The 17,448-nt window shown below is 46.7% G+C and overlaps 6 protein-coding genes across 6 annotated transcripts; 2 read left to right on the forward strand and 4 right to left on the reverse strand.

Moving 5' to 3' along the window:
- Positions 1-47: 47 nt before the first annotated feature.
- Positions 48-1,757, reverse strand: BDCG_06600 (MSF1 domain-containing protein). The gene has a single exon (XM_045422352.1). The coding sequence runs from the start codon at positions 1,610-1,612 to the stop codon at positions 770-772; it is 843 nt and encodes a 280-aa protein (XP_045278010.1). The 5' UTR covers positions 1,613-1,757; the 3' UTR covers positions 48-769.
- A 592-nt stretch (positions 1,758-2,349) lies between these two features.
- On the reverse strand, positions 2,350-3,566 carry BDCG_06601 (uncharacterized protein; the record flags this gene model as incomplete). The annotated part of the gene is made up of 5 exons (XM_045422353.1): positions 2,350-2,551; positions 2,656-2,760; positions 2,839-3,097; positions 3,193-3,329; positions 3,454-3,566. 5 exons carry the CDS (start codon positions 3,564-3,566, stop codon positions 2,350-2,352), a joined length of 816 nt encoding a protein of 271 aa, XP_045278011.1.
- Positions 3,567-4,322: 756 nt separating this feature from the next.
- Positions 4,323-5,475, forward strand: BDCG_17346 (uncharacterized protein; the record flags this gene model as incomplete). Its single annotated transcript, XM_045426483.1, has 2 exons — positions 4,323-4,744; positions 4,809-5,475. 2 exons carry the CDS (start codon positions 4,323-4,325, stop codon positions 5,473-5,475), a joined length of 1,089 nt encoding a protein of 362 aa, XP_045281760.1.
- A 4-nt stretch (positions 5,476-5,479) lies between these two features.
- On the forward strand, positions 5,480-8,664 carry BDCG_17347 (uncharacterized protein; the record flags this gene model as incomplete). Its single annotated transcript, XM_045426484.1, has 2 exons — positions 5,480-6,442; positions 6,508-8,664. 2 exons carry the CDS (start codon positions 5,480-5,482, stop codon positions 8,662-8,664), a joined length of 3,120 nt encoding a protein of 1,039 aa, XP_045281761.1.
- A 318-nt stretch (positions 8,665-8,982) lies between these two features.
- On the reverse strand, positions 8,983-11,396 carry BDCG_06603 (ubiquitin-conjugating enzyme E2 M). The gene is made up of 4 exons (XM_045422354.1): positions 10,284-11,396; positions 10,015-10,096; positions 9,605-9,921; positions 8,983-9,502 (listed from the first exon to the last, which is right to left on the reverse strand). Exons 1-4 carry the CDS (start codon positions 10,302-10,304, stop codon positions 9,347-9,349), a joined length of 576 nt encoding a protein of 191 aa, XP_045278012.1. The 5' UTR covers positions 10,305-11,396; the 3' UTR covers positions 8,983-9,346.
- An 11-nt stretch (positions 11,397-11,407) lies between these two features.
- Positions 11,408-16,630, reverse strand: BDCG_06604 (chitin synthase G). The gene is made up of 7 exons (XM_045422355.1): positions 16,003-16,630; positions 15,374-15,827; positions 14,927-15,288; positions 14,019-14,865; positions 13,726-13,918; positions 12,832-13,477; positions 11,408-12,723 (listed from the first exon to the last, which is right to left on the reverse strand). Exons 1-7 carry the CDS (start codon positions 16,078-16,080, stop codon positions 12,586-12,588), a joined length of 2,718 nt encoding a protein of 905 aa, XP_045278013.1. The 5' UTR covers positions 16,081-16,630; the 3' UTR covers positions 11,408-12,585.
- Positions 16,631-17,448: the final 818 nt, after the last annotated feature.

A 17,448-nucleotide genomic window follows, 5' to 3' on the forward strand; every position in this document is an offset into this window, starting at 1 on the left:
AAACTGCGGAGAACACACACCTGCATAGTAGTTTATATAATATCGTGAAAATGATGGAAAGCTAATGTACTAGTACTTAAGAACTGATTATGATTGTCATTAAATAATATATATACTGGTAATATCGATGTTGTATAGTACTGTACAATCGGATTCTCGCAACAGCTACGAAATGAGGCAAAGGGTCTGTCGGTGAAATCTTCTCTAAGGGCGTAGCCAGCGTTGCATTTCCTATATATCCGGTGTAACTATATCAGGACGGCTAAGGAAGAAGAAAATATGTATATATATATATATAAAAAGGTAAGTAAATACATGAAGAACAGGCAACTCAGAGCGCCTGTTCAACACTAGGCAGTCAATCACCCAACCGCCAACCTCCATATACCATGCGCCATATCTAATCTGACGGGTAGAATAATGTACAGGTTAGGAATGGGTCATTTCCTTTTTTGTTGCTCACCCTTTGCCAGCTTTTTGTGCAGCTAACAGAAAAATAATAATGCTAATAATCACATCGAAAAGAAAAAGAATCAACTATGTAAAAGGTCAAAATGGCGCAAAATTTCAAAAGTAGAAACAAAGGAATAGGAGATGTTTGAAATCCAGAACCGTAACGCCAGAACACCATGCTGATTTTGTTGTATGAAGTAGAAAATTATGTTTGAGTGGGCCAAAGCCACGAGGCGATTGAAGGGCAATTGGTTACTCCAATGCTGGATAATGCAGGGTGTCGAGGATATTCCATGTCCGCTGGCGAGATCCCAACTTAACCATCGTCATCGGCATTGTTATGGGAATGGGGTTGCTCGTGATGACCGTGAACGCCGTGCATCCAGACACGCTTCCACGGCCCCTCATGGCCAGCTTCACGATCCTCCCGCATCCCCTCCAGGACACCGACGATTCCGCCATTTCGTAACCGCTCCAAAACCACGTTCATGCCCTGCTTGCTCCTCAGCACAGCATCTCGGGTCCGCTTTACGCCCACGAGTTCAATTGTCCGCTGGATCCCGGCCGTTGACCATGATGCAAGGAGGCCTCGTCTGCTATGAGGATCTTCCTCAGCATGTTCGCCTGCTGAGAAAGAGTCGATCTTCTTGGGACGATTGAGCATCGCTTGCCCTAGGCTTGATCGAAATATAACAGTGGTTTTCACGCTTGTCCTCTCATCCTTTGGCTCATCAATGGACGAGCCTGACCACCACGTCCGGGGTTTGGAGCTGCCGTTTTCCGATGGGGGAGGGAGGCGTCGGTATAGTTGCTTCTCCACAACGCTGAGGATGCCCGTCCACTCCATATTCCGCGATTCCGTCTGCATCCAGCCTTCTTTCAGGTCTACAACGGTAGTCTCAAGGATAAAACTTTGGCCTGAATTCTCACTGCCACCAATTCCCTTGGGCAGCAACTTCAACATGGCCGAGGGAATCTTGGATCTCTTGAGTATCAGCCGGGTAGTATGCAAGCGCTCTGTGATAGGATCGACATAGCGATCAATGACATCGGTCGTCAGGACATGGCGAGAGTAAGGGTTCGGATAACGGAGGAAGTAGGCGAGGGAGACAGCGGGAAAAGAGTAGTCGTAGTTGAAGGTGCTTTCGAAGAACTTCATCGTCAAGGCATTGGCGTCTAGTCTCGCCTATCAGAAGAGATACCGAAGAAGCTTGACGACTGGCGGAAGAGACTCAAACTGCGAACTACGGGAGTTGGATATCGACAACGTCAAGCTGCTTTCTTTTTTCGTTTCTTCGATCTTTGCCCTCCAATTCAATGCCTTTTTTGCCCGCTTTTGGTTGGCCTGGAGCAGGAGGCTTAGTCATCATGCGCTAACTAAGTCTATTACGGTAACTTTGCTGGAAGCTCAGCGTTATTGACCAATAGAAACTCAGAAAAATATTCACCAATCAGAGTAGCAGATGCGTTCTTATTATACCCTAGCGAAACTATGTACGTCCTTATAGGTGAATCGAATGATTCAAGCAGAACACGAGAAAGGACAAAAAAAAGGAAAAGGAAAAGGAAAAGAAAAAAGGAAAATGTGAAACAAAAGAGAGAGAAAAAAGCCCTTGTGTGCCTTAACACATAGTTACCCGGGCGAGGTTTTGCACTTGTGCATATAGGACCCAGGGCCTTCCATATGACTACAAGCGTGGGTGGCGAGGAGGGCTCCTACACTAGTAGAGCACGGATGATATGAGTTTTCCGAGTGCTGACAATCAGCGCTCCATTCCCAATGTCCCCAGGAGCAGTTGTTATACACAACGCTTTTCTGAGAATCTGTCCAGAACACCGGCTTCGTTCTCCGTCAAACACGTCACGCCTTACAGTGGCTAGAGCTTGGATGGGGGGCTAATTGAGATCAGTCGCCAAAAACTGGGCCTCTATTTCAACACAAGCGGTTACTAGATCGACAGAACCTCGAACTATATCAGACGGGATCATGAATGGGTCAAATCCAAGTGAGGAACAGTCTTCATTGAATAGCTCGAGATAAGCAGATCCTGTGTCGTCAAGCACGAGAATGGTATGTATTAATCCAGACCAAGGAAGCCTAACGTTCACATAGATCTAGAAGAAACATGGACGGAATAAGATATCATTTTATTGTACATACATAGGATTACCCCGCAATGAAAGAAGCTCAATTTAACCTACGCTAAGCATATCGGATTGTTCGTATACGCGTGGGTCATTGGGGATTCTCTGAGGATCGCGCGGATGAGTAGACAGAGAAGCAAGTTGGGGAACCGGAGCAGAGACCTAGAAGATAACACACACAAAATTGGTTTCCAATGCCCAATTTGTTTGAAGGCCCAGAAAAAGTAAATTGAAACGTACCGATTCGCCCCAATGCCCTCCGGCCCATGTTCTGCTCTCCATTTTGGCAGCTCCTCCTCTAAATTGACCGGCTCCCGAGTTGGGGCAATTTTCATATGACCGTTATACCAGTAGGATACTGCACCACTAACGACTTTCAGGGTCCCATTTCTGTAGGCTTCCATAACAGCTTTGATATTCGTACGATATAGAGTCGTCCAATCCGCATCGTACAACTCCTTCAGGGTTTCTAGACGATAGTAGGCTATAGGTTGAAGTCCTGGCGGTTCAGAAGGTGGAATACTAACATTATTTGTGAGCTGAGACTCATTTAAGAAGTTTTGGCCTCGCTTCGTAGACATTTAGAGGACTTACGGAGGTCCTGGAGGAGTACGGTTGAGAAAACATAGGGAAGGTAACGCTCCTTCAGACTTTCGACCATGTCAGGCCGCTGTGCCACAGTAAACCTTTCAATTTGCTCCTTCGCAAAGTTGAGTTTCCAATCTCTCCACCTAGCACGAGCATATCAGCTTGATTATTTATACGAAGCTATGAATAGCATAGATGAGATCATGTTTGAAAGGAGAAACAGCTCTCATCAATAGGAAGGCAGGTGGTGAGTTCTACTTCTGATACTCAACAGGATCAAAAAGCGCCTTCATAATGGCTTTCTTGTCCCAGCATGCCCATTCCTCTTCTATTACTAGGATGGCCGAATACGGCTCTGGTGTTTCTTTTGGGATCTCCATGCTTCGCTATCGAAGGGAGTCGAAAGGGTGTCGTAAACAGGTTACATAGTAAGTAGAGAGATGGGTGGCGAAATTATATAGAATGTGATTGGTAAGCCCGTTTAAGTAACAACCTCTATTCCAAGGTTAACCTTTCAGTTATAAGAACCCTGTAATTCTTACAGGCTCATCCATTTATTTCACTTATACAAAATCATTTTTCAACAATCTACTCTATATCTAGAGGCATATTGGGTAGATAAGCTAATTTAACGTCTGCTAGTGCCCGCCGGGTGCTCACGGCCCGTAGCCCTAGTTCGGGCTAGTTCAAGGGTCGCCTCCAGCTACTACCCGACAAACCCTTACGAACATTCAGGAATGTGATCCAGGAGAGGCATGAGATATTGTTTGGTTTGGGAGGTCGTTTTGTTCGTATGGCAGACCACTGCGGTTTCAGTCGTCGTTTGAGCCTTTATCCTCCGCCCAATTGGGTGCGGTCACCGGCCAAACTGCACAGCGAAGCGATGCATATATCCTGCCCAATGGCGCCTAAATGTGCAAATCGACTGGTAAAACTCCAGCTAATGATGGCGTGACACCAATGCAGAGCAGCGCCCGCCTTGTAATTGGCGGCTTCGGGATCAGGCTGGCAGGCAGGCAATGACATGGCTTGTCACTCTGAACCTCATCGATCATGGAGAAAGCAATTCTATCCTTTCGTGAATTACGCTTCTTCGTTGATGAAGATTGTCTTCTATGCGTTGAGGATGCTTTATTATGGAAGCAGTCAGTGCAGTTGCAAATATTGTTGCGCTCGTGGAGGTGACCGCGAAGATTGCCATTGAGTGTCTCACGTATATCAATGCGGTCAGGGCTGCGTCTGCTGATAAACTACTCCTCGAGAAGGAAATCAATTCCTTGCTCGACATTCTCGATGATGCCAAGCAACTTCTGAATGGTCCCAATACCGCGAAGCTATCTTCCTCGCAGAAACTACACAATGCGGTTGTCGACTGCCACTCGCAGCTCTCAGAGCTGGAAGCCAGAGTCAAGCCGAAGAAGCCCCGCAAGATCGCAGGTTTCATCAAATTTCGGTCGTCTTTAAAGTGGCCCTTCGAGAGCAAAGAGTTCGAAAAACGTCTCCAGAACATGGAGCGATGTAGGAATACTATACTTTTAGCATTGCAGATTGATCAAACGTAAGCCACACATCAATTTGAACTGGTTTTTAAGGGATTATTATCTAACAATGAGTGTATACAGAGTTGCTATTCTCAGCATAGTAGAGAATCAAGATAACGCAACACTCTCAACAGTTCTATCGCACCTACCCTCTGCTGAGGGGGCATCTTTCGATTCTCATGCCAACGAGGGTGACCCAAAATGCCACCCTGATACCCGAACGGATATCCTTCAGCAGATTTTTAACTGGGCAACGGATCAACAGTCCCAGGCCATCTTCTGGCTAAATGGGATGGCTGGTACCGGAAAATCTACTATTTCACGAACTGTGGCTCAAACCCTTTCTGGCATGGGCTTTCTAGGTGCCAGCTTCTTTTTCAGAAGGGGCGAAGGCGACCGTGGCCATGCAGCGAAATTTTTCACTACCATTATCGCCCAGATGGTGTCCAAATTGCCGGTGTTGTTAGAACATGTGAAAAAGGCTATTGAAGCAGATCCTGACTTGGTCAAGAAGGCTCTTACCGAGCAATTTGAGAAATTTATTTTGGAGCCTTTGCTTGAGTTGACGGGACGGTTTCCAAAGGCACCACATCTCGTTATTGTGATTGATGCTTTAGATGAATGCGAACGCGAGCAAGATATAAAAGCCATCCTTCACCATTTGGCCAGGACGAAAACTATTCAGTCGATAAACTTGCGGATCTTCGTAACTAGCAGGCCGGAATTACCGATTCGATTGGGTTTTTAAGGCCATGGCAGGAGACATGCATCGTGACGTAGTATTGCATGATATCCCACGCCCCGCCATTGCGCATGATATATCAGTTTTTCTGAAGCATGAACTATCGAAAGTCAAGGACGATCATAACCAATCGCTCAGCACGTCCGACTCCTTTCTACCTCCAGATTGGCCTGGACAACGTCGCCTCAACATCCTCGTGGACATGGCGCTACCGCTCTTCATTTTTGCGGCCACTACGTGTCGATTTGTTGGCGATCCCAGATTCCACCCAGAAAAGCGCCTAGGGTTGGTACTAAAATACCGAACAGCCGCGCAGACATCCAAATTCGACAAAACTTATCTTCCAGTGCTGGACCAGTTACTCACTGGTCTCGATGAAGACGAGAAAGAGGTTATGCTTGCTGAGTTCGAAGAAGTTGTTGGCTCAATTATAATTCTCACAGAGCCTCTGTCCACAAATTCACTGGAAAATCTCCTCGGGCTTGAAAAACCGGAGGTCGACCGAAGACTGAAAATGCTTCACTCGGTCCTGAATGTTCCAAATAACCAAGATTCCCCCGTCCGGTTGTCACATCTTTCATTCCGCGATTTCCTTATCGACACAAAAAAGCGCGGCAAATCCCCGTTCTTTCTCGACGAAATGAACCAACACAAGCGCGTAGCTTCTAGATGCCTTGACTTATTATCTCGGCCTGGGGTTCTGAAAACGAACATTTGCGATATAAAAGTACCTGGCACGTTTAGAGTGGATATTGACAGGAAGACGATAGATATGTGCCTCCCGAATGAAGTAAAGTATGCCTGCCGTCATTGGGTATATCATTTGGAGCAGAGTGGCGATCATATCCGCGATGAGGACCGAGTCGATAAGTTCCTTCAGGAGCGTTTCATTCACTGGCTTGAAGGCCTCGCACTCATGGGGAGGATTTCAGAGGCGATCCCAATGATCAAAACGCTGCTAAATTTAACTGCGGTAAATAAGTAGCCCTGTGTTCAAAAATGTTCGTCGTCCCTCTAACTAACGTTTTAACAATATAGCCCGGTGAGAGCAACGCTCTAGCACTATTCCTCAATGACGCAAGACGTTTCGTTCTGAGAAACAGGCAGATTATACATACTGCACCTCTTCAGGTTTATTCGTCAGCTTTGGCTTTCGCTCCAGAGAGCAGCGTTGTCAAAAAGCAGTTTAAAGATCATGTCCCGTCGTGGATCCGCCGTGTGTCGGGTCTCCTCACTGACTGGGGGGATACCCTGCAGACGCTTGATAGCAACACTGGATATATTGCAAAGATTCTCTTCTCGAGCGATAATAAGTTGCTTGCCGCTGAAACAAACGAGGCAGTCATACTTTGGGACGCTGAAACCGGAGAACAGAGGCAAAAATTCCAACATCCTCCCAGCAGCTACGACTTTGCGTTTGCTTGGAATAGTGATCTCCTCGCCATTGCGGCCCGTTCTTCGATACAGATAATTAAACCGTCTACAGGAATGGTACTCCGGGAGCTACCTGCTCAATCCGAAGAACGTTTCGTAACTGTTCTATTCTCACCGAACGATAAGGTTCTAGCGTCGGCATCTCCCCATATCATACGGCTGTGGGACCCCGATTTAGGAGAGCTTCTACAGACGATTGAGACAGGCGACCCTCCTTGGCATAACCATCTTTGTTTCTCCGGGGATGGTAGTTATCTAGCCTTTACACTAAGAGAACGAGAAATCAAAGTGTGGGACGTACGTGAGAAACGCCTATTGCGCACATTTACCGGACATAAGCACCGGGTGCGCAATTTCTCATTTTCACACAGCGGGGATATTGTCTCAATGTCAGAAGATGTGATAAAAATCTGGAATCCGTCAACCGAGGAAGCATTGCACTCCTTTGAAGACCACGGGGGCTTGGCTACTGTGACCGCATTTTCCGCCAACCGTAAGCTTTTCGCACATTGCTCCCCTAGCTGGATTCTAATCCGAGAGTCATCCAATGGGAAAGTATTGCGCAAATTCACCGCAGAATACCCAAAGTCGATGATGGCATTCGCGGAAAACGACGGGCTCCTTGTTGTGGCATCTGAATCCATCATTATCATTATAGATCTAGGATCTGGCAGTATCAGTCACGTCCTCACAGGCCATAAAGGTATAGTAACAAGCATTGCGCTTTCGGGAGATACTAAACTTCTTGGATCTGCGTCGATGGATTATACTGTTAGACTCTGGGATTTGAACATAACTAAGTCGTCTGGTGACACGGATCCTTTTCCCATACTGTCCATTGCTCTCTCCAAAGATGTTAAGCTCTTGGCCGCCTCACAGTATGATGGAGGAGTTGCGATATGCGATAACCTTGTTAATCTCAAATTATTCATCAACGGAAACTGGTTTAGCCACCTGGTCTTCTCAGAAGATAATAGGTTCTTGACTACCTTTTCTCAAACTGATAAGGCTGTCACCCTAACCGATCTGTCCAATGGCGAAAATGAGCTGCTGCTTGATCTAAGTCACATTGAGGCCCGTTATCCTCGCGCTATGCCCTGTATCTTCTCGGAGGATGGAAAAGCATTTGCTCTGTCTGACTATGACGACAGGATATGCCTTTGCAATCTGGAGAAGAAAACCACCCAGTTCTTGCACAAACCTGGAACTGGGACCCCATGTAAATTTTCAGATGACGGATCTTTGCTCGCTTCCTCAACCCGCCGCTCGGGTTCCCCTTGCGACATAATCGCTCTGCATGATGTCTCCACAGGAAAGCATCTCCGAGACATTGAAACCCGATGCTTAATCAGAAATGGAGCTATTGCGTTCTCGAAAGATAACAAATTGCTGGTCATAAAGGATTCTCATACGGTGGAATTGCTGGATATAGCAACAGGGGCAGAAGTGGGAAAGGTTGAAACCGACACTGGATTCTGGGAAATTGGAGGCTCTCCTGATGATTTTTCAAGCGTTGAAGTTGAATCCGGATTGCTAAACATTCCAAATATCACAACCGTCACGCAACCAGCATCGGAACGACAGCCCGTGTTGAAGCTCTATTTTCAAGACGAATGGGTGATACGCAACGGCGAAAAGTTTCTCTGGGTTCCGCCGGAATACTGCCCAGACAGCCCGGCTCGTATGGTCTGTCGGAATAACACTTTTCTGTGGGGGAACCATCTTGGGGTAGCCACTCTTGTTGAAATTGAGTGTCCGTGAGGATGGTATGGATTACCGGGGGGGGGGGGGAGGGTTGTTCTTATGGGGATTTTTTTCGTTCCATGCCGAGGATTGTATTGTTGATTGTCATTCTGAAATCTGAATTTTGAATATCACACGGGGTTTTGCAACTCGGAGGTACTTTACGGCGTGCCCGTGTGCTCCATCTAAGTATACCATAGAGCATAAAAGGCCGTTGTCAGCAGCACATTGATTTCGAATGACTCCAACCTAGGAGTGGCGCTCGTCAATGATAATCATCTTTCTTAGAGATATAGTTTGTTGTTATGAAATTCACATATATGGAAATGGAGGAAATTGGGAAAGGATATTCAACTCTGCTGCATACTGTGTGACATGACATTATTAACTCACGGGCACAGCCAGTACATCGGGCTAATGAACTGAACAACCCTAACGGTTTTTTAGATGGAGGGGCAGACGTGAAAATAAAATAATTCTAAAGATAATTCGCGGAAGGAACGCAAAAACAAAAAAAATGAGGACCGCGCACATGCAGTGTATGTACAGTACGCTATTACAATATCTCTATCCCATTCAAAGTTTGGACATAGTTACTCGTTTCGATGATATCCTCGGAATTTTGCTCTGCTAACCCCGCTCTATTTTTTGTCCCGTTCAGTACAACGCCTCTATTGCTACTGTAATCACCTGGCTCATCTCAGCCCTTCAGGACACGGTCGTACTTTATATTCCTCACTGTTCCCCCCTGCATGGCTGTTCGAACGTTGCGCTTGAAGCCCTCACGGTTTAGCCGAAGGTCATCAGCGACTTCTTGGATCAAGGGATCTTCGTATGTAGTGTGCATGAAGATATGCTGTTTGTTTGCGTGCTGGTGTTAGTCTGGGAACGCATAGTTTATTTCACTTTCTTCATTGTGGTTCTACATTTCTCCTTGGCTAAAAGGAGGGGAACGCACCAGTAGGCCAAATGCAACCGCTTGGACATCCAGCGCGGCTGTCCACCCTTCTCGCAGTATATTCAGACACACATTCCCTTGCGGATCGATATTCGGGTGGTATATCTTCTGAGTGCACTTTACTCGAGGAGGTGCATACGGGTACTCGTGTTCGGGAATCTCAAAGTCGAACTTAAACGAACCACCCTTGTACACACCCTCGTCAGGCTCGATCAATACGCTAAAATGAAACGGGTCATCACCATCCTTCCACAGAAATTTAATCGGACGTGCAGTCCCTCTGCTGTCTTCCTCCTGTTCTCCGACCCGGATTAGATCTGTGAGCGTGCATCGACGAAGTTCATAGTTAATTTACGCCAGTCGGAAAAGATTTTCGCCTATCACAAAATATTGATGTTGGCAAAACATACCATGTTGAATTCGGGTTTTAGCACCTCCGACTTTATTCTTGACCTGCCCAGCAGCAGCAGCCTCCTCTTGCTGCTTCTTTTTCTGTAGCACAGGGACAGTTAGTTTCTATGTATTCTGTCTCTAAAAAAAATAAAAGCAGAAGCCAGGGAGTATAAGCAGTGAATGATAACGAAGTGCTGGAGGTCCAGGGATATTTGAAAATGGAGTGCCAAAAGGGGAAGGGAGAAGATGATGTCAATAACAACAACGCACAGCCAATTTAACTTACCAAAGACAATATCTTCAACATCTTGCAAAAAGAAAACCCCTGCGCTCCAGGTACACAATCACCAAAACAAAAGCGTTATATGTGCAAAGTATATGCAAAGGATACCACACAACAAGCCTCGCCTGTTGTCTGCCTGATACCCCGTCCTTCTCGTCTCGTATTTTTCCCGTTTCCTACCCTTGCATCCCGTACACACACACACAAAAACAGCGTCCCGTGTGTTTTTCCCCCTGATACTTTTCTGTTACGTTTGCGCCGTAGACCCTTAACAACAAAATGAGAAAAAAAGAGCAGAATCAAAAAAGTCAAAAACTTTTGCTGGATTCCAACCACCGATTCTTCCTCCCGTTAACAAAAGAAACAAGAGACTTTCGTATTCTCCCTCCTAAAGCCGTGTAGCCAGCCGGTTCAGCCGTTTCTGAAAACCACTCAAAAAGAGACGAGACGAAAAAGAGAGAGAACCCGAGATGAGAAAACGGTGTAACCGTCCCCAGACGTGAAAGATTTTTTTCCAGCCCAATTCAGTTGTGTATATCGAATTTTGCCTTGGGCTTGGGTTGGTTATCAGACGAAAGCACGTCGAGTTCGTAAGGTAGGAGGAGGGTAGGAAGAGGGCAGGGAGGTTCGTAATAGGTAGAGCGCTGGGCGGAAGGGGGCGGGTTTCGATCGATTGATATCAGCGGGGAGAGGCTGGTTTATGGTCCAAAAAGAAAAGGGAAAATGAGAGGTCGGAAGCAAATGAAGCGTTTGTGAAGTCAAGGTAACCTAAGCCGGGATCTTCTATGTTATATTATCTTATTACCTGATCCCGCTGAAATAGGAGGTAGAACAGAGAGAGAGGGGGGGGGGAAGGGGGCAAGGGGAAGTGGCGTGTGATTTCAGGGTATGTACACGGGCCAAGTGCTCTGGTGGATTATTTTTGTACTATGCTGTGTCAGAGAAATGAGGGGGGAGAGGGGGCAATGAAAATACTAGACTGTGAGGTTGTTGACGGTTTGAAGATGAGAGAGATTTCAAAGCCAACGAGGACAACAGCACAGGATGGGATGACATGACGATAGTTTGGTTTGGTTTGGGGCAAGACACGTGATGTTGCCTGCCAAAAATTGGTTAAGGCTAAGTTTAGCGGCGGCGCCTGGAAGTGGGCTGGTTATAGGGTTGCTTGGGGTGCTTGGGGTGCTTGGAGGGGTGGAAATCATAGGCTGTCGTGGTGGATAGAACAGCGGCGGCTGTGCAGATTGGTTTTTGATATAGGCAGCAGAAATTGACAGTTTCTTAACCGTTGCAAAAGTGGTTTGTCTCTTTCTTGAAATAAAGGGCTGTAATGCAGGCTCCCGAGCACTTCAATGTGGGTATACATATTCTTTGCTGCAGACATATCAAGCACCATGGCGGGGAACAGAAAGTGAAAATTAAAACATCATAAGGCAGCATTGAAATGAACCTTTTCTTTGTAAAAGCTAAGGGGTCTAAGACCAAGGATTAAATCGGGGCAGGTAAGATGGAAAAGAAGAGGAGAGCAACAGACATAAAAAGTTACGACAAATAACGAAGACACGGGGCTTGCATGAAGTAGGAAAACTATTATTGTTTAGCTTGCAACAGTACCTATATCCTGTACGCAGCGTTGTGTCCTTATTATTCAATCAGATCATCATGAACGCGTTAAAAAGAGCCACAGTAACAACAGAAAGCAAGCGAGCCAACCAATCACGCATTTGCAAATAAGGAAAAGGAAAGAGAAGTAGGGGAGACCAAGGGACAAGAAAAAGAATGATAGAAAAAAATCAGCCGTCATCTAGGATTTAATACATTTACAACAAAAGTTAGGACGGAGCTAGACGTTAAGATCGACGACGAAAACAACAACGGCAGCAGCAGCAGCAGCAGAGTTGGGGGGAATAGAGAGGGACAACAGACATCACATTCCAGAGACTCTCACGCAAATCGGTCAGCACGCAACAAAAAGGGGAAAGAAAGGGAAAGAAAGGGAAAATACATCTTGCCATCAACGAAACATGAGGAAAACGACACAGGGAAAGTAATATGGGAAAATCGAAGGAGAAAATAAAACCAAAAGGGCATGTTCGTAAAAAATCAGGGGGGATGTGGCCAGCTGCCAGATGCCAGCTACCAGTTTCTTTCTTCGCTTTTCATTTTGTCGTTTCCCCTTTCTCTCTCCTTGGCTCTCTCTAGGTTTCGTGCCGCCGAAAAGATAAGCAAAGAAAAAAACAATCCATGATACCCCGCCAAAAAAAAAAAAAAAAAAAAAAAAAAAAAAAAAAAGGTAAGACAAATAAAACTACCGTCTCGCAAAGCAGCACATAATACCCGTCCGGCCAAGGAACCAACAAGCGCCGATGAAGCGGACTAGAGACAGCGCTGCGGTTGCCCACAGGAGAGCCTGGAAGAAATGTGTGGTTCGGTTGGTTGCTCGGGACTAGATTATTGGATGTTATGTTAGCAATGGGCATTCACAGGGGCGAAGGGAATCCGACTGGAGTGGGGTGGATGGGTCAAGCAAGCAAAAAGACAGGAAAGAATATACCGTAAATCCAAACTTATTAACATCCTCACTCGTGATAGCGACTGCAAGAATCCCATTCGAGAACAGCCACGAGGTTACCAACCGTGTCCGGAAACTCTTATACGAATCATCTAGAGACTTGCCCTCCTTCACCTTCGGCTCCACATAGGGCGTCAGCGCGCGCTTCACAGTGCTCTCAAACTGGCTATCAATATCTGCCTGCGGCTTGTCAATCTCCTCAATCACAGCGGCTTTGCCGTCATCTTCCTTTTGCGTCTGTGCAGAAGGGAGTGCGTCGGCTTTGTCGGCGCCTTTTGTTCCCCAGGAAACGTCGTGCCAGTTGCTGAAGGCGTAGACCATCAAGATGTTGATGTAGGAAGACATAATTAGGAGGTAGGCGGGGAAGGACGTGAACATGTGCCAGGGATCGAGGTACATGAAGGAGGCGACAAAGTAGAGACCGAAGGTTGCGGCGAGGGCAATGATGATGATTCCTGGTCCTTCGGAATTGAAGAAGGATTTGAAGAATTCACCAATGCCTTGGTCTGTTGTGAAAGCCAGTGTGCCACCGCTGAAAGCACGGATGACGAGATACATGGATAGGATGATGATGTACACTTGGATGAGGCCGAATAAGACGAAGGAGGTGATGTACGAGTGTTTGGATCTGAAGAAGTAATGGTTAATATATCGTCCGCTGTAATGATAAAGTAGGGAAGTCCACACTCCGAATCTGGGGGCTGCAGAATATGCCGGCGAGGCGTGTAACTCGTCACAATACAACCACCACAGAAATTACCACCGTACATCAACAGTGGGCATGTTCAGTGTGGTTATATTGTCATGAATTGGATGTTTCTGAGCTCCCCTGGTTCCTTTGTTGGGGATCATGGAATTATACGGTTAAAAACTCACCCTTTAGGCCGGTTACCCAACGACAAAATAAACTGTAAGAGTAGGAAGGCCAGATACAAGTATTTCAGAATCGTGTTTACAATTGGAGTAGCCGTGTTGCCGAATGGGAATGCTCTCTGCTGGTTCCCAGATTCTGGAGCGGGAGGACTGCCAACGAGGTCCATGATAACGGAAGTTGTGAGCCAGTAGGAAGCTAGAACATAGCATTAGCGATAATAGTCCAAAAACGAAAAAAAAAGAGCGTGAAAGGGATGAGTTTCTCTCGCGAAATAAGGATAGTAAATAAGACATACCAAGCGCAAACCAAGACATGAAAACCGTACACGTATTATAAATCATCTGAATATGGAAGAAGAACATGCGCAGGAGATTGTGGCCGCTCTTATACATTCTGCCAAAGTGCATGAGCGAGTAGATACTCGCCGCGAACGAGCCGTTGAGCCACCGACGACGCTGACCGATGAATTCCGCAGCTCCCTCAGGCACGTCAGTCTCCCCCTTGGACGATTTGACGTAGGACAAATGCCATTTAGACCCGGCTTTGGCTACAAGTTCGAAACACAGAATCCGATCCTCGGCCAAGAACATGTTCTTCTTGAAAATATTCATGCCCTCGATACCTTTGGGGCCAAGTTGTTTGGAAAGAGTATGGTCACCGTGGAAGTACTGTTCGAGCGGTCTACCCATGATTGCACGGAAGCGGTAAGCGGAGAAGGCACCGGGCAACACGCTGACGTATCCGAAAGAGGATTCCAGCGGTTTATCCAGGATGTTACTGATTTTGTATTCGAAGTTCTGCGCTGCGACGAGGGGGTTGATGAGGTTCTTCCAGCCCTTACCCAACATAGCGTGGATCTCACCGCAGGACCCACCAAGATCTTTGTCGTTGTAAAAAGCTTCCCAAAGTGCAAGTAAGGATTTAGGGCCGGGTTTGGTACCTGCGTCGAGCAGGATACAGATTTCCGGGTTGAGGATTCGGCCAAAAGCATTGAACAGCCATCTGTGAGAGTTGATTTTCTTGCTGTTTTTCTGCTTTAGACAGAACATCATCTGCACGGGGGGAAGCGTCGATGGGCCGTCATCGTGTGGTCGAATCAGTTGTTGGTTTGCGGTGACGGATAGTTGGGTAGTATATTCAAACTGGACTGGTAGTTAGTAAAGTGGCGAGGGCAAAAATTAGACGGTGTGCATATGTACTCACAATATGAGCGATGGTTTCCTTTCCATCAACATCTTTCTTCATCACGCCGTCCTGGTAGACTCCAATGGTGGCGAGCACATCGAGGGTATCTTTGTCGCATGGGTCAATTCCGTCGAAGACCAGACAAACAACGATTTTTTGCCAAGCAGGTCCTCCCTTGTTCCAGAATTCAGACTTCTTAAGATTGACGATGTCACGGATATTTTGCATCACACCGTGCAGGGTGCGCGAAGTAAGCATCTTATCTTCGTTGTAGTAGGTAATAGCGATCAGCAGCTCGGTATGGCGGTTATACATTGCCGGGCGCAGATTGTAGCCATTGTGTAGGGTGAACTCATTGGGATCACACGTAGCAGCGGTGTCTAAGATACCAAATTAGCAAGGCGGCAGCTGTCTAGGGAAGTGGAAAAAAAAAAAAAAAAAAAAAGTGGGAGAAACAAAACTCACATCGCATATGGGTAAATTCCTCGCTACCACCCTCAAGGTCATTTCGGTATTTAGCCTGCACAGCATTCTGAATAGCACTGGGGACGGGATAATCGACACTGAGCACGGAGCCTTGAACCAGCTTAACTTTCCTGGTGGCATAACGGCGCAGGTTACCAGGAGCCTGTCGTTGACGCCAGGCCTCGGTGGAGGAAGTTTCGCTCCGAGTATAGGGGGATGGAACGCGGCCAGGGACACCGAAGCCCGCAGCTGGGTTTTCCATGTGGCCGCCGTATTGATCTTGGGACTGGGGATGGTCGGTTACGTAAGATTCTGTGAGGCTATATCTCGAGGGAGGTCGGACAGGAGAGCCACCGTGCTGATGATGGGGGTCGTCAAAGGGACCGCTGAATGGGCCTTGGTTTTGGTGGAGAAGCGATTGTGAGGCATCGTGTTCAGCGGGGAGATTATATTGCTGGAGGAGCGAGAAAGGGGTTAGTTAGCAAGGTTGTTGTTGTTCCTGCGTTGTATATACAAGTCTGAAACGAGAAGTAAATAGCAGCAGAAGTGACAAGGACAAGGGGGGGTTGATCTCAATGCCGCGAGCACTCCACCACCAAAGTAGCAATACGAATAAGGTGCTTGCTTACATTGCCAGACGGGGGGAGGTCATGTAGCCGATGGCCTTCGCCATAACCCCCTGGGGAGTTCGAGCCTGGATAGGCCATGATGAGGCAGCTGCGGTCACACAGTCAAAACGAGAGGCTGGTGGGCGATGCAGACAGGCAAGGGGGTTATGAGTGTTTGGCTGGGTGGAGAGAACAAGAATGAGAAGAGGAGAAGAGGAGAAGAGTTAAGACGACGAAGATGTCTTTCTTTCTTTTTTTTTTTTTTTTAGGGGGGACGAACGAAGCCAGGCAGGCAAGCTAGCTGGCGGTGGAAGAGGTTAACTAGTTAAGCCAGGGAGATAGACGAGGAGTCGGGCGATGATCGAGCCCAGGAACAACCACCACCAACGATGGGGAAGCAGGAAACGAGAGACGAGGGAAAGCGAGCGCTTCTTCTTATTATTATTATTTCCTGAATGAACCAACAGCAGCAACATCAACGAACGATGACAACAGCAGCAGCAGCAGCAGCAGCAACAACAACAACAACAACAACAGCTGAAGGACGAAAGGAACAAGAAAATGAAGAAAAAGGAAAAAAGAAGATAATAAAGCCAAAAAAGCAAAGGCCTTTGAAACGGAACTTGGAGACGATTTATTTCGAGGCGGGTGTGTACGGTACGGTATGTGTATGTGTATCTGTATCTGTCACTGTGTCTATAGTTACCTGTATGATACCGCGGTACTTCGGGTTGCCTCCGCGCTGTTTTGTCATTCGAAGGCCGGCCTGTGGTTTGATAGGTTAGGTACAGTGTCTGCTAAAAAGTTTGAAACCCTCCGCCCTTTACATAGGCTTAATATAGTTTAGCGTAGTCACTATTTAGTATTGAAAAGCCCTAATTGATCCACCTTGGCATGATTCTTCCTCAAATTCTCATTAATATTTTGTATACTAACTATCGAACCCTAAACTATATTAAGCCTAGCGTAGAAGGGGAGGGTCTCAAACTTTTTAGCGGACACTGTATGTACAGGTAACATACGTACCTGGCCAGAGGAAGATTCCCCGAAAGTTACCGTTTTTGACCCCCAATCATATTACGCGCGGCTGGGCAGGCTGATTCGCGCGGTTTAATACCATACTGTTACCGTACAACGCCAAATACAGCCCAACATCCATCCATCCATACATACATCCGTACATCTGATATTATTACTAATAATGGATGTTGACCGCACCTTGTGGTGATTATTAGTCCGTCCCGTCATGTTTAAGATACGCTCAGTTACGGTTCCAGAAGGTTTGAAGGTATACATGTGTTTTGTGTGCTTGCTCCTTGCTCTACAGCATTCCAACAAGTTCTACTCCGTATAGAAATATATATCTATTACCTCGATATATATATATTTTCGCACTTCCCAGCGCGTTACCCTCTACGCAGTCGTAGTAGTCGACTTCATGATGCCAACTTGCCGGCCTAAACATAT

Source organism: Blastomyces dermatitidis (genome assembly GCF_000003525.1).
Source record: "Blastomyces dermatitidis ER-3 genomic scaffold supercont1.7, whole genome shotgun sequence".
NCBI lineage: Eukaryota > Fungi > Ascomycota > Eurotiomycetes > Onygenales > Ajellomycetaceae > Blastomyces > Blastomyces dermatitidis.

Bases quoted from the DNA above. Each gene is read 5' to 3' on its own strand.
- BDCG_06600 (XM_045422352.1), bottom strand. From the start codon at position 1,612: ATGAAGTTCTTCGAAAGCACCTTCAACTACGACTACTCTTTTCCCGCT.
- BDCG_06603 (XM_045422354.1), bottom strand. From the start codon at position 10,304: ATGTTGAAGATATTGTCTTTG. The intron at 9,922-10,014 runs GTATGTTTTGCC...GCACGCTCACAG, and splicing joins TAAAACCCGAATTCAACATG to ATCTAATCCGGGTCGGAGAA. The intron at 9,503-9,604 runs GTGCGTTCCCCT...GCAAACAAACAG, and splicing joins CGGTTGCATTTGGCCTACTG to CATATCTTCATGCACACTAC.
- BDCG_06604 (XM_045422355.1), bottom strand. From the start codon at position 16,080: ATGGCCTATCCAGGCTCGAACTCCCCAGGGGGTTATGGCGAAGGCCAT. The intron at 14,866-14,926 runs GTGAGTACATAT...CTACCAGTCCAG, and splicing joins AGGAAACCATCGCTCATATT to TTTGAATATACTACCCAACT. The intron at 12,724-12,831 runs GTATATTCTTTC...CCAATAATCTAG, and splicing joins TTAATAAGTTTGGATTTACG to TCCCGAGCAACCAACCGAAC.